Source organism: Ochotona princeps, chromosome 24 (assembly GCF_030435755.1).
Source record: "Ochotona princeps isolate mOchPri1 chromosome 24, mOchPri1.hap1, whole genome shotgun sequence".
Taxonomy (NCBI): domain Eukaryota; kingdom Metazoa; phylum Chordata; class Mammalia; order Lagomorpha; family Ochotonidae; genus Ochotona; species Ochotona princeps.
Window position 1 is genome coordinate 8,513,911 of NC_080855.1, and position 13,138 is coordinate 8,527,048.

At 62.9% G+C, this 13,138-nt stretch overlaps 2 protein-coding genes across 6 annotated transcripts; one reads left to right on the plus strand and one right to left on the minus strand.

Annotated features, from left to right (window-relative positions):
* Positions 1 to 1,795: 1,795 nt before the first annotated feature.
* HAGH (hydroxyacylglutathione hydrolase) lies at positions 1,796 to 10,363 on the minus strand. Of its 5 annotated transcripts, none has more exons than XM_058680446.1 (9): positions 10,257 to 10,363; positions 9,429 to 9,604; positions 9,142 to 9,206; positions 7,765 to 7,882; positions 7,208 to 7,316; positions 6,386 to 6,489; positions 6,145 to 6,246; positions 2,015 to 2,094; positions 1,796 to 1,913 (listed from the first exon to the last, which is right to left on the minus strand). In XM_058680446.1, the coding sequence occupies exons 1-9, from the start codon at positions 10,315 to 10,317 to the stop codon at positions 1,814 to 1,816; spliced, it is 915 nt and encodes a 304-aa protein (XP_058536429.1). In that variant the 5' UTR covers positions 10,318 to 10,363; the 3' UTR covers positions 1,796 to 1,813. The 5 variants fall into 5 exon arrangements, with proteins under 5 accessions (XP_058536429.1, XP_058536431.1, XP_058536430.1 ...); XM_058680448.1 differs by lacking the exon at positions 10,257 to 10,363 and adding an exon at positions 10,077 to 10,133 and having other exon boundaries at positions 1,802 to 1,913; XM_058680447.1 differs by lacking the exon at positions 10,257 to 10,363 and adding an exon at positions 9,996 to 10,017 and having other exon boundaries at positions 1,802 to 1,913.
* Positions 10,364 to 10,733: 370 nt separating this feature from the next.
* FAHD1 (fumarylacetoacetate hydrolase domain containing 1) lies at positions 10,734 to 11,426 on the plus strand. Its single transcript, XM_058680460.1, has one exon. It carries the CDS (start codon positions 10,752 to 10,754, stop codon positions 11,415 to 11,417), a length of 666 nt encoding a protein of 221 aa, XP_058536443.1. The 5' UTR covers positions 10,734 to 10,751; the 3' UTR covers positions 11,418 to 11,426.
* The last annotated feature ends 1,712 nt before the right edge of the window (positions 11,427 to 13,138 follow it).

A 13,138-nucleotide genomic window follows, 5' to 3' on the forward strand; every position in this document is an offset into this window, starting at 1 on the left:
GCACTGGCTCAGGTACTAGGGCACCCCTCAGGGAACCTGGATGGAGCCCCTGGCCCTGCCTGCCCCAGCCCTGAGGCACGGGGCAGTGGCTCTTGCCCTGCAGCCTGCAGCCCCACAGGCTCAAGGAGGGTGGCAGCCTAGCACTGTCTGCGCCGCCCTCGGGGCTGCCGGGCAGGAGAGCCTGATGCCCAGCTCTTGGGTCCTGGCAGGGCGGTCTGCCAACCTGCTTTGGACACACATGGCCTATGTCAGAAAGTTGCCAGTAGGACTAGCCCCAGGCCCACTTCAGGGTGGTGAGAGTCCAGCCTGGCCCTCCCCCAGTGGAATGAGCCACTCTTGCATGGCTGCACGCTGAGGGAGGACTTCCCCGGTGGGCTGATGGCCAAGGTGCCTGCTACAGGCCCGCCTTCAAGTTCCAGCCTCATTCTCTTTCCAGCCTCCTGCTGGTGGTGGCGGCTGCACCCGCTCCACTCCCTGCCAGGACAGTGCTGGCTCGGCGACTCCAGAGCCCAGGGAAGCCTTCCCACCTGCTGCGACACCACGTCCCTCATGTCAGCAGGGACACGGGGTGGCTCCTGCCCGGACTGGAACCAGCTTCCCATTACGGGCATGTGTTGGAGCCTCGGCCGCTTCACTTCCCACCACTTCCCTTTACTGGCCTGGGAAAGCAGTGGGGGGTGCTCCCCAAGAGCTAGGGCCTCTGCCCCACGTGGGAGACCCAGAGGAAACTCCTGGCTCCAGATCAGCTCAGCTGCTGTAGCCATTTAGGGAATAAAGCAGCGAATGGAAAAAGCACCTGTCTCCTCTCTCCTTCCTTCCTTTGAAAGGGAAGACAGAGGGCGAGCTAGAGAGCCAGGAGAGAAACCGTGCAAGACGAAGGACAAGACCCACAGAGGCCAGAAAAAGAAAGAGGGACGGATATGCCCGAAGAGGAGCAGGGAGAGCCAGAGGGCAGACAGGAAGCAAGGAGCGGCGTGGGGGTTAGGGAGAGGGACAGAGGGCAGACAGGGTTCGTGGAAAGGGAGGTGAGGAGAGGAGGAGAAACTTCGAGAGAGAGGCTCAGAGTGGCAGAGAAAAAGCTGCAGACATGGTACCCAGAGGCGTGTGCACCCGGCAGGAGCCCGGCCTGGGAGCTGAGTGCCGGGCAGCTACAACTACAACCTGCGTTCCGCATATGTATGTTTGTAAAATGTAAGTTACTTTAATTCAAAACGCCAACTTACAGAGAGGAGAAAGGTTCACTCGCCAGATGACTGCAATGGCTGAAGCTGAGCTGAGCTGGCCAGGAGCCAGGAACATCCTCCAGGTCTCCCACGTGGGTGCAGGGTCCCAAGGCTTTGGGCCGTCCTCAACTGCTTTCCCAGGCCACAAGCAGGAACACGAACTGGATCACATGGGTGCCAGCGCGAGCAAGCGGAGTATCGTGTTGAGCCCCCACACTGGCCTGGCCTGCACAACTGTAACCCGGGACAGGGCCAGAGCTGCAGCTCCGAGCCAGCGGGGGCCCCGCCGACCCTCCCCTGCCTGCTCGGCGTCCTGGGGGTCTCCCTCCCGCTGCACCTCGGGCCAGCCGGGCACGCCCCGCCCTGAGCGCTCTGGCTTCAGGCGTCGTGTGCGCACGCGCACGTCTGACGTCACGGCGGCCCTTGGGGGCAGGCAGGCAGTCCGCACCAGGCCAGCGAGATGGATACTTGTTGAGCTTTTCTCTTATAAATACGCATTAGAACATTTGATAAGACAAGCAGAGGGCTTAGGGGTTAATTTAAAACCAAGAGCATCTCCTGTGTGCCGAGCCGGATCGGGGCGGACGCCCTCAGTCCCGGGGTGCCTTGAACTGGTCCTTCTCCCGGCGGATGGCGCGCATGGTGGTCACCGGGTCCGTCTCGCCCGCGTGCTGCTGCACCGACTTCTCCCTGCGGGCGGGGCCGCGCTCAGGCCGGCGGGAAGGCGGCCTGCTCAACCCACCCTTCCAGAACCTTCTCCGGCGGGACCCTCGCCAGGGCCGCCCGCCTACCTGACTCTCATGAAGGGGTTGTAGGTGAACTCCTCTGCGATCGTGGACGGCACCGTGGGCTCCCCGCTGCCGGAACGCTCCTGCCGGGGACCAGCACAGCTCAGGGGGCGGGTGGCAGGGCGCCCCTCTGGGGGCCAGCGTCCCGGGGAGCCCGTGGGGAGGGACTTGGCCGCAGGCCGTCCACCTCCTACAGGAAGTGGGGCCTGAGCTGGGGTCTCCACACAGCCCCCCACCCACCACAGTTCCAGTGGAAATGGCCTGAACGGGTCCCTCCAGTGCTCAGCTGCCCTGTGAGGAGGGCAGGGTGACGGCCTCTGCTGGGGTGCTTACTCATGGGGGACCTGGACCAGCCTGGCTCCTGACCGTGTGTGGGGAGTTAGCTAGTAGATGGGGTGCCACCTTAGTCCCTGTGCCTTTCAAATCATTATTTTAAAAGGTTTATTTTTGCTTGTTTGAAAGACAGATTTACAGAGAGGAGAGACAAAGATCTGTCCACTGGCTCACTCCCCACGTGGCCACAATGGCCAGAGCTGCGCCAATTAGGAGCCGGGAGCCCCTCTGGGTCTCCCACACGGGTGCAGGGTCCCAAGGCTCTGGGCCGTCCTCAACTGCTTTCCCAGGCCACAAGCAGGGAGCTGGATGGGCAGTGGAGCTGCTGGGATTAGAACTGGCACCCATATGGGAAGATTGCACTGTAGGCTAGGACTTAACCCACTATGCCACAACACCACCCCAGCCACCTTTCAAGTAAATCCTTAACACGTGTATGTGGGAATGCCTGGCACTGCCGTCCAACATGACCCTCAGGTGACAGGGACCGCCACACAGGTAGGCTCACAGCCGTGAGGTGGAGGGATGGACACACAATTGCAAAGAAGGCTGCTTGAGAAAATAAAATTCCTGCAGCTTTTCCGTGTGTGTTTGAAAATTCTCATACAACCTTCAAAAGGATACATGTGAACAGGGTTAACTTGGATAGCAAAGAAATGACAAACGTTTGAAAACACTTGCAACTGCGAATAATGGAGACAGGACACCATGACGCGGTGTGCGCTAGGCTGGGCGTCTGACAGCTCAGTGTGGGCGGGTGGGGTGAGGGTCAGTGTGTGTCTCGTTCAAGTGACACAGCGTCTTACGGCGAGCTTGATGCGACATGCACAAGGAGCAGTGGGCCTGGAGGCCTTGGCGTCGGACACAAACCAGCGCTTGCCGAGAAGGGTGCCAGCAGCGCCGGAGCCAGACAGCACCTGGCAAACCCCAGACCCGCCCGTCATAAAAACTCCCTCAACCTCCAGCGAGGGCTGTGGCCGTCACTCCGCCCGTAGCCCCTGCCGGGGCTGGGCACTGCGGCCAGGCAGGAGGGAACCAAGCCGGGAGGAAGTTGTCGGGCACGGACAGGACTGTGGGCAGCCGAGGTGAGGTTAGCAAGGTCATGGGCACAGGAGACATTAGCAACACGCTCATTTACCCTAAAATCCAGAGGCATGAAGTAACTTAGGGCTGCACTGAACAATATGCACATGAACTTCAACACTGAAAATCAAAACATCGAGAAAACCGAAGACCTCAACAGATGGAAATGACGCCCGAGGGCTCCGTCCCCTCCAGGTGCTGCGCCACGGTTCCCGTGGGCCGCGGGGAGCCCGGGTCTCCTCGCCCAGTGCACACAGCAGTGAGGTGTTAGGAGCCCCTGCCGCCGAGAGAGACCCTGAGGTGGCTCCACTCCGGCTGTTGCAGCCATCTGGGGAGTGGACCGGCAGAGGGAGGATCTCTGCATTTCTCTAGAACGGACTCAAACAAATGAGTTTTTACAAGGCACCCCAACTACTTGAGGGGCCGGCACCATGGCACAGCAGGTTGAGCTCCAGGCTGCCATGCTGGCCCCCCTCCTGAGCACTGGTGTTCCCGACGGCTCCCGGGGAAAGCAGCGGCACACGGGAGACTCGGCCGGAGTTGAGGTTCCTGGCTTGAGGCTGGCCTGGCCTCGCGCCCACGGGGCCGTCGAGGAGCGGCCCAACACACTTACTCTCCCTCTCTCTCCCAGCCGCCTTCCATAAAAGCAGACATCTGTCCCACGTGGAGTACAAACTGCAGCGCCTGCTCTGAGCAGCGGTGCCCGTGGGCCGGGCGGCATCTCCCCCAGCGTGCGGGGCTCCTGGCTGCCACCCTGTCCAAACATCTCCTTGAAAGCATAGTGTCAACTTACCCAAACACTGTAGTACTTCTAGACCTACTCACACACAGGCTTCTCAATTGGCACACTAAAGCCTGACAAAACATAAGCTGAACTTTGAAGCTTTGACTTCTGTTTTCAAGAGACGTAAGAAAATGGAGGCAAGGCCCAACCGGAGAAACCGGGCACTCACACTGGGCGTGACACACAAGTGTGTCAGGAACTCCCACCTCAGGGACCAGCAGCACTGGACACGCCCGGAGGCCTGAGAGGCCAGCGCTTGCAGGGACACGGGGGACATGCCAGCCTGAAGGCGTGAGCAGCACAGCCACGTACCAGCTGCCCGTGGAGAGGGACTGCAGCCTGCTAGAAGCCCGATTCTTCCTTAAATGCTAAACACAAGTTAACCCCACAACCCGGAACTGCACCTGAGCTATGTGCCCAAGGAAAAGCACGACCCTCAAACACCCACACAGCCGTTACAGCTGCCCGCCACCCCCCAGAGCACCCTGCGAGGGGTGCTGACAGGAGTGACCCAGAGCAGCAGGAAGGTCAGCGGCCAGGGCCACTAGGGCAGTGACGGTTCAGTCCCCGGTGTGCGGGGCAGTGCGCGTCCGTGCTGCTCCCCTGTGTTTGCTCAGCACTGCTCTGTAGTGAATGTGAGGCTAACAGTTCAACGGAAGTTACACACTTGCATACCCTGTGCAATTCTATAGGAAATACTACTCAATGCCCAGTGTGAACTGGATGGCCATTTGTTACTGATGACAGTAGTCTGACTTGTCATGCTGAGTATTTTATAAGCTCAAAAAACCTGAGGAAGGGCCCGGCACCATAGCTTAGTGGCAAAGTCATCGCCTTGCATGCACCAGGATCCCATATGGGTGCCAGTTCATATCCCAGCAGCTCCACTTCCCATCCAGCTCCCGGCTTGTGGCCTGGGAAAGCAGTTGAGGACGGCCCAAAGCCTTGGGACCCTGCACCCGTGTGGGAGACCCGGAAGAGCTTCAGATCGGCACACACCGGCCGTTGCGCTCACTTGGGGAGTGAACCATCAGACGGAAGATCTTCCTCTCTGTCTCTCCTGCTCTCTGTATATCTAACTTTCCAAGAAAAATAAATCAGTCTTTAGGAAAAAAAAAAAAAAAAACCTGAGGAAGACCCAAATCAGGCAATTAAAGCCCAGAAAGCCTTCTCAAAGTAGGAGAGAGACACACAGAATTTCTGAGAGCTGTGCCCGTGGCAGCCTGGCATGCAGTCCTCGGCACACAGCTCCCCGCCAACCCACAGGCCTCTCCCTGTGTCCTGGGCTGTGCTGCCGGCTGTGGCACCAACAGGAGCACCTTCAGACATGCAGCGGACGCAGCTCCAGGCTGGGGCGGAGGCCCTGGGAGGCGGCAGGGGACGGCCCCATGAGTTGGCAAGGCCTGAACCGAGTGCCCGGCTCTCACTGTCAGCCCTGGTGCAGCCCGACCCACACAGGCACCTGGGGAGTGAGTCCGCCATGCGGTGGGGAGGCTGTCCGCCTACTTCTCCGGAAATGCAGGCAGCCAAGTCAGGCCACCGCCCACGGTGCCAGAATCCCACATCAGAGAGCTGGCTCAACACCTGGCTGCTCCGCTTTGATGCAGCTCGCTGCTGACGGCCCAGGACTGAGAGGCTCCAGGCAGCTCCTGGCCCCCACTTCCCGGGGCCAGCCCCAGTGGCTGCAGCTGCTTGGAGAGTAACCACTGCAGGATTTCTCTGCCTTTCTGAGGGATGACTCCATTCAGGTACAGACTGTGGCCAGCAGGGGGCAGACGGAGCCCCACAGGAGCTGGGCTCAAGCCCACAGCTGTGTGGGGAGTTTGTCAGCACCGAGTCTCTGTGGGCAGTGCTGCACGCCATGGCGTGGGCTCCCCGTGCCAAGGTCCCTCGGGAAGGCACTGGCCCGACAGGGGTCACCAGGTCTACTCACCTTGGCCCAGGCCAGCTTCTGCTGAATGGCGGCATTGTTAGGCTCCACGTGGCGCGCGAACTTGAGGTTGCTGACGGTGTACTCGTGGCCACAGTAGACTCTCTGAGGGCAAAGCTGATGCCTGAGTGCTGGCAGTGCCAGCTGGGCTGCCAGCACATCAGACAGGGCCCTGCGGGGGGCCCTGCTGCCTGCTCACATCTCCAGGACCCGCAGCTGCCCCACAGGCTGGAGCCACACTTACCGTGTCAGGAGGGAGCCGGCCCAGGACCTCGAGCAGAGCTCGGTACATCTCGTCGGCAGTACCTTCATAGAACTTGCCGCAGCCAGCCACAAACAGGGTGTCACCTGGGAACGGTGGCAGGCGGGCATGGTCACGGACATCCTCCTGCATGACACCCGAGCTCCGAGACCCAGCAGCCCTCCAGCCACATCTACCCAGACCACTGCCACCCTGCTTAGGGCGCCCAAGTACCAGTAGGCACTGTGGCCACCCAACTGCCAGCCAGACCCATGACCAAGCCCTGACAGCCACCCACGCCCCTCACAAGCTCGGCCCTCCCTGTCCAACCCCTGCCTAGAGGCACCTGGGCCTCTGCCCTCACAGCAGCCCAGGGCCTCCCACAGCTCCCACAGCTCACGCCTCTGACCAGGGAGCAGCAGGTAACAGGGCCAGCAAGAGCCACAACCACATGTCCCACCTGGACCACCCTGGGGACAAAGGTCCACGGAGGGTGGAGGGCCCGAGAGTGCCAGCATTCATTCTCCCATAAAGCTGTGCGCCTCGGGGCACGTGGAGCAGTGAGAGGTCAGGCAGAGGGGGTGAGCATAGTGGCACATGGCAGCCTCAGGCGTGAGACTCCAGGAGAGACCCAGGGGCGTCCACCTGCCTCCCCACACCCCCTCCTAATGTACGCATCCCCCCAGACTCCAACCTTCCCTTCTGGGGCCAGCTGGGCCGCTCTGGGGCCTCTGCTCACACTGGAGTGGCAGTTCCCATCATGCAGGGGTTAGAGAAAACGCAGTCTGTGCCAGCCCACCAGATGGGGCACAGCCACACTCTCACCTGTGAACACGGCGGGGGGCTCCGCACCCCCAGGCTTGCTCACCAGGTAACAGACATGTCCCGAGGTGTGACACGGGGTGAACAGACATTTGATGTTCAGAGACCCCACCTAGAAGAGCAGCTGCATGTGTGTACCCTGCTGCCCACCTGGGGGCCTGATCTCTGCCCAGCGCACACCGGCTTGCAGGCCGCACAGATTCGGGGATTTCTGCTAAACCAAGCCAAGTCAGACCAGGTGAGGTGGCATTCCTACCCCACCTGCCTGTCCTTTGCCCCCAAAACGTCCCAATCCACCATCAAGCTGAGGACGAGATGTGCTTGCTGGAGTGTGCCAGCAGCCACCCCACACCTGTGGGCTGCTCTGTCCTCCCCGCTGAGCTGCAGAGAAGGCCCACAATGGCAAGGCGCTGAGGAGCCCACACAGCACCCAGACGGGCACCCTGCGGTCGCCAGCAAGGCCTAGTCGCGTTCTGCAGCTGTGTGCCTGCCTCAGCTCAGGGACAGGGTGGCTCCAAGGATCCTGCCCAGGTGATGCCCTCCTGCTGGTTGCCACCCACCTGTAATGTGGACAGGTGTGTGACCTTGTGAGTCAGGGCCCCGATGCGATCATCACCGCCGTACACCTTGAGCCCGGGCTGCAGCTGGACCAGCTTCTCATTGCCTCCGGCGTGGTCCCTGGGAGGCAAGCAGGACGGGGGGCCGACCGTCACCCTGCCGAGCTCCCAGCCCAGAAGGGAGCAGGAAGCTTCCTGGGGTCTACCACTCAGCTCCACCACAAACGGCTCAGACACCCAGCTCCCACCCTGCGGCTTAGAAAGCTCAGAAACCAAGTAGCAGACACCTTGGGCGGTCCCAGCCCAGAGTCTTCAGGGCCATGACAACACCCCAGCCCACCCGGCCCGCTCGGTCACACCGCGGCCACTCCTCCAGGAGCTCCCAATTGCCCCCGTGACTGAGAGGATAGCAGCCCTTGTCAGGCAAGAAATCCACCCCGAGAGCTGGTGGCCCCTGCTCGAGGCAAGGCTGTACACGCCACACACAGGCCAGGACACAGGCCTCCCCTGTGCTGCTGCCCGGCAGCTCCCTCCCTCCAGGGCCGCCTGCAGAGGCCAGGCCCATGAAGACCCCGCGGGGTGGGCCGGAAGCTGCCTGGTGATCCTTCAGGGCAGCCACACAGACCCAGTGCAGCCCAAGCCCAGGCCATGGCACCCATACATCCCTGGTTCTTCAAACGGCAGTGGCATGACGGTGCTCCTGGGAGGCGCAGGCCCTACCCTGGCACTCGGTGTGAGGCTTCCAATTCAGGAAGACATCACGCCGGTCCACCTGGCCCGTCCACCCACAGCCGAGGCCTCTGCAGGGGCTGCCCCTGTGAGCGCTCCCGGCACCCACCAGTAGGAGGAGCCACCACAAGGGCCTGGAGCAAGGCGGTACGGCTCGGGCGGGGCTCAGCCCATCCCTAAAGTTAGGGCCTGGCCTGGCACCCAGGCAGTGGCTGGTGCTACTGGCTGAACCAGCGGCCCGCCAGGCTGGCCATGCCTGGCCCCAGCTGGGGTGGGCGAGGAGGTACTGGGAGCTCACCAGGGCCCAGGGCCAGGGTGGTTCAAAGCAATGGCATGGCCTGCCTTCATGTGGTTACTGTGAGCAAGCATAGTAAAAGCCAAGCAGACATGTTTCCTAACTTTGAAGAAGCAGGCCTGGCACTGAGGTGCGTCTGTATGTACCACCCCATGCCCTCTGCCCTGCTTCCTTCTGACCCAGCTCCCTGCTGACCTGCCAGGAGATGGAGTGCTGCCCCCGCTCTCCCCAGGCAATGAGGCCCCTTCCCCAATCCAGAAGACCCCACAGGCAGACGGGGGCCCCAGCAGGGAAGAGGCTGAGGAGGCAGGCTCAGGCTCCCCACAAGACACCCCACCCTGGCCCACCCCGCTTACCAGTGGTGGTGGGTGGTGAGCACGGTGGTCAGCTTCACGCCATGCTTCTTCACGGTGTCCAGTACCTGCAGCCACATGGGCAACAGCCATCAGCACCCCCGAGCCAGGCTGTAGAGCCCCGCAGGAGACGTCCTGTACCTCAAGGACAGAAGCCTACGCTGGCTCACTCCACCCCCTGCCTGGCCATCCGAAACTGAGTGGCTGGGCCCTGGTTTGCACTGACTTCATCCAGCTTGGCGAAGCCACAAGGATGCTGTGGTCACAAAGCCCTTTGGGGGCTGCCCTACCTTCTGGGGCTGCACCGGGTCCACGATGGCGGCCTCCTTGGTACCCTCATCAATGACCAGGTACATGTAGTTGTCTGTCAGAGCCGGCAGGAGCTCAACCTTCATGGCCCCCTGCTTCACTGTCAGACTCTTCCTGGGACCTGAGTGCAGCAGCAGGAACCGCAGCACGGCTGGCCCTGGAGGCAGCGTCAGTCCGGCTTAGCCAGCACTGCAGCCGGACGGGGCAGCTCCTCTCAGCTCCCGGAGCATGTGTCCACACGCCCACGGCCACCCCAGGCGCTCACGGCCACCCCAGGCACTCACGGCCACCCCGGGCCACCCGCCAGCCCCGCGCAGGCGGCAGAAGCCCGAGGGGAGCCCGGTGGACAGACAAGGGACAGACCCCACAACTTCTCGGTCAAGCCGTCCCCACCTACTCCAAAGCACAATCGCCCCCGACAGCACTAAGGACCAACTGTGTACGGCGGCCGCTCCCCAAAGCGGTCCAGAGGGTGGGCAGCTCCGGCCAAGTGACCCGGCCGCCCTGTCAGGTCCCCCTGGCGGCACCGGCGGGGCGTGCTCCAGAACCTTCTCCTCTGGCTCTGGACGGCACCGGCGCTACCGCTGCCCACGGCCGCCCCGGGCACCGCCTGCGCGAGCCCAGCTCACTGGGGCCCGGTCACTGACAGCTGCCAGCGAGGGCGGCGCTGCCCGGGGACGCGCGGTCCTGAGCCCGTCCAGCCCCGCGGCCCGGCGGGCGGCGCGGACGCGGGCACCTGCGCCAACAGAAAACGGCGTCAGCAGGCGCGGCAACGGCCGCCCGCGCGCCCCGGCCCGGGGCCCACCTACCCAGGCCGCGGCGGGCGCAGGCGACTCCCAGGGCAGCGAGGCTCCGGCGGCCGATGACCATGACCCGGCCGCGGGACGGACGGCCGCGCCGCGCCCCCACGACGCCGGCCTCGCCCGCGCGCAGCCAATCAGCGCGCGCCCCGCCCCGCCTGCTCCCCGATCGGGCCAATCAGCGCCCTCTGACACCGCCCCCCTCCGCGCACGGGCCAATCAGCGCGCCCGCGTCCAGCCGCGCTCTTCCGTGCCGGGACGCTGCGTGCGGCCTCCACCTCTCCGGGTGCCCGGCCTCGGTCCCCGGAACATCGGGACACCGGGACACTCCCTGCCCAGGACACTCCCTGCCCGGGACACCGGCACACCGGCACACCGGCACACCGGGACACTCCCTGCCCAGGACACTCCCTGCCCGGGACACCGGCACACCGGGACACCGGCACACCGGGACACTCCCTGCCGGGACACCGGGACACCGGCAGCCGCAGTCACGTGAGCGCCATGGCGGCCCCCAAGCAGCTGTCCCGCTTCTGGGAGTGGGGGAAGAACATCGTGTGCGTGGGCAGGAACTACGCGGACCACGTGCGGGAGATGCGCGGCGCCCTGCCCAGCGAGCCGGTCCTCTTCCTGAAGCCGTCCAGCGCCTACGCGCCCGAGGGCTCGCCCATCCTCGTGCCCGCCTACACCGACAACCTGCACCACGAGCTGGAGCTGGGCGTGGTGCTGGGCGGGCGCGCGCGCGCCGTCCCCGAGGCCGCCGCCATGGACTACGTGGCCGGCTACGCCCTGTGCCTGGACATGACCGCGCGGGACGTGCAGGACGAGTGCAAAAGGAAGGGGCTGCCCTGGACGCTGGCCAAGGGCTTCACCAGCTCCTGCCCGGTCAGCGCGTTCGTGCCCAAGGAACGCGTCCCGGACCCGCACAACCTCAGGCTCTGGCTCAAGGTCAATGGCCAGCTCCGGCAGGAGGGCCACACGGCCTCCATGATCTTCTCTGTCCCCTACCTCATCAGCTACGTGTCCAACATCATGGCCCTGGAAGAGGGCGACCTCATCCTGACCGGGACGCCCGAGGGCGTGGGCCGGGTGGCCGAGAACGACGAGATCCAAGCTGGCATAGACGGGGTGGTCAGCATGCGGTTCCGGGTGGAGCGCGCACAGGGCTGAGACCTCCGCCAGAGCCTGGACCCCTGAAATCTGCAAACAAGCCTGCCAAGCAAGACGCACCCCAAGATATTTGATTGCTTGGTTGATTGATCTGGGGTTTCGGGCCTCAGCCCAAGGGAGTGTCCCTCGGGGACCCCACCGCCTGGAGAGCTGGGAAGGCCCCGAGACAGATGAGCGCCTCCAGGCACAGGTGCCCAAGCTGTCCTCTCCTCCAGGAAAGCTCGACCGAGTCCAGCTTCTCCAGGGAGTGTTCTAGCGTATCCCACACCTCCGGGACTCCCCGACCACCAGGAGGTCCAGCCGCTCCTCCACCCGCTGGATCAGCGGGGTCATCGCCCACGTGGTGCTCGCCAGGGAGCGGGGAGGGTGGCTCCTTAACGTGCAGTTGGTGGAGGTCTGGGTGTCTGCTGTAATCATTTCAGAATTTGGACGATGATTTTGCCATTATTGTTCCCCAAATAAATGTGTCATTGGTGCGGCTTGAGCTTGTGCTTTCCCACTACGGTGGGGAGGGGCAGTCCTCTGGCCACTGGCCTTCCCAGGGCACGGGCCGTCCCCTGCCTTGGGCAAAGTGAGATATACAGAGAGGAGGAGAGACAGAGAGGAAGATCTTCCATCCGATGGTTCACTCCCCAAGTGACCACAACAGCTGGAGCTGAGCCAATACGAACCCAGGAGCCAGGAGCTTCTTCAGGTCTCCCACTTGGATGCTGGGTCCCAAGGCTTTGGGCCGTCCTTGACTGCTTTCCCAGGCCAGAAGCAGGGAGCTGGATGGGAAGTGGAGCTGCTGGGATTAGAACCGGCACCCATATAGGATCCCGGTGCGTTCAAGGCGAGGACTTTGGCTGCTAGGCCATCCTGCTAACCCAAAAGACTTATTTCTTTGAAAGGCCGACTGGCAGAGAGACGCAAGGGGAGAGTGTTGTTGCCTCTGCTGGTTTGCTGCGGCAGCCAGGCTGCTTCCGGGTGCCTCCTGTGGGTGGCAGGGCCCCTGGCCGCCTCCCAGGACGGGTGAGCCCGAAGCTGCATCAAAAGCAGCAGAGCTGGAACTTAAACTGGCACTCTGGGAGGCAGGTGTTCCAAGCCAGCTGTGCAGCAACCACCCCAACACTCAGGACTTTGAAGGAAAAGAGAAAGTGATTATAAGCAATGGGACAACAGAAAAGAGGCCAGACTACACAGCCAGAGCAGGCGCAGGCGTCGGGCCCGGCTGTCGCGATGCCGGCTGAAATACACGCACGTCCCACAGCAGAGTCCAGGTTCAAGATGCACCCTACCTGCTCCCCAGCTTCCTGCAACACAGACCCCGGAATTCAGCAGTGACGGCTTCAGTGACAAGTGACCAGGTCTGCCACCTGTGTGGCGTCCTGCGTTGCATCACACATCAGGGTGAGGCCAGCCTGGCCTGGGAGTGAGCCAGTGGGCAGGAGTGGCCCCCTTCTCTCCTCTGCCTTCCAAAGAACTGAGAAGCAGAGCGGGGGCAGGCGCTGTGGGGCAGGGCTACTCTGCAGGCGCCCCGCACTCCGCGTGGGCACCCCGGAGGCCGAGTCCCGCCCCTGCTAGTCTCCCTTGGGGAGGCAGCATGTCCTTGGGTCCAGAATGGAGCTCCTGGATCCTGGCGTTGTGGGAATCTGAGGGAGTCTCTGAGCAGACAAATGACTCTGTGTCCCTACTCCCAAAATGATAAAAAGCAAAAGCAAACCCGGCATCTCTCAAGCTGA

Excerpts from the sequence above, each read along its gene's own strand:
- FAHD1 (XM_058680460.1), top strand. The coding sequence starts at position 10,752 with ATGGCGGCCCCCAAGCAGCTGTCCCGCTTCTGGGAGTGGGGGAAGAAC.
- HAGH (XM_058680446.1), bottom strand. The coding sequence starts at position 10,317 with ATGGTCATCGGCCGCCGGAGCCTCGCTGCCCTGGGAGTCGCCTGCGCC. Across the intron at positions 7,883-9,141 it reads CTCACCACCCACCACCACTG|GGACCACGCCGGAGGCAATG; the intron begins GTAAGCGGGGTG and ends CTTGCCTCCCAG. Across the intron at positions 6,490-7,207 it reads GCCCCCCGCCGTGTTCACAG|GTGACACCCTGTTTGTGGCT; the intron begins GTGAGAGTGTGG and ends CACCGTTCCCAG.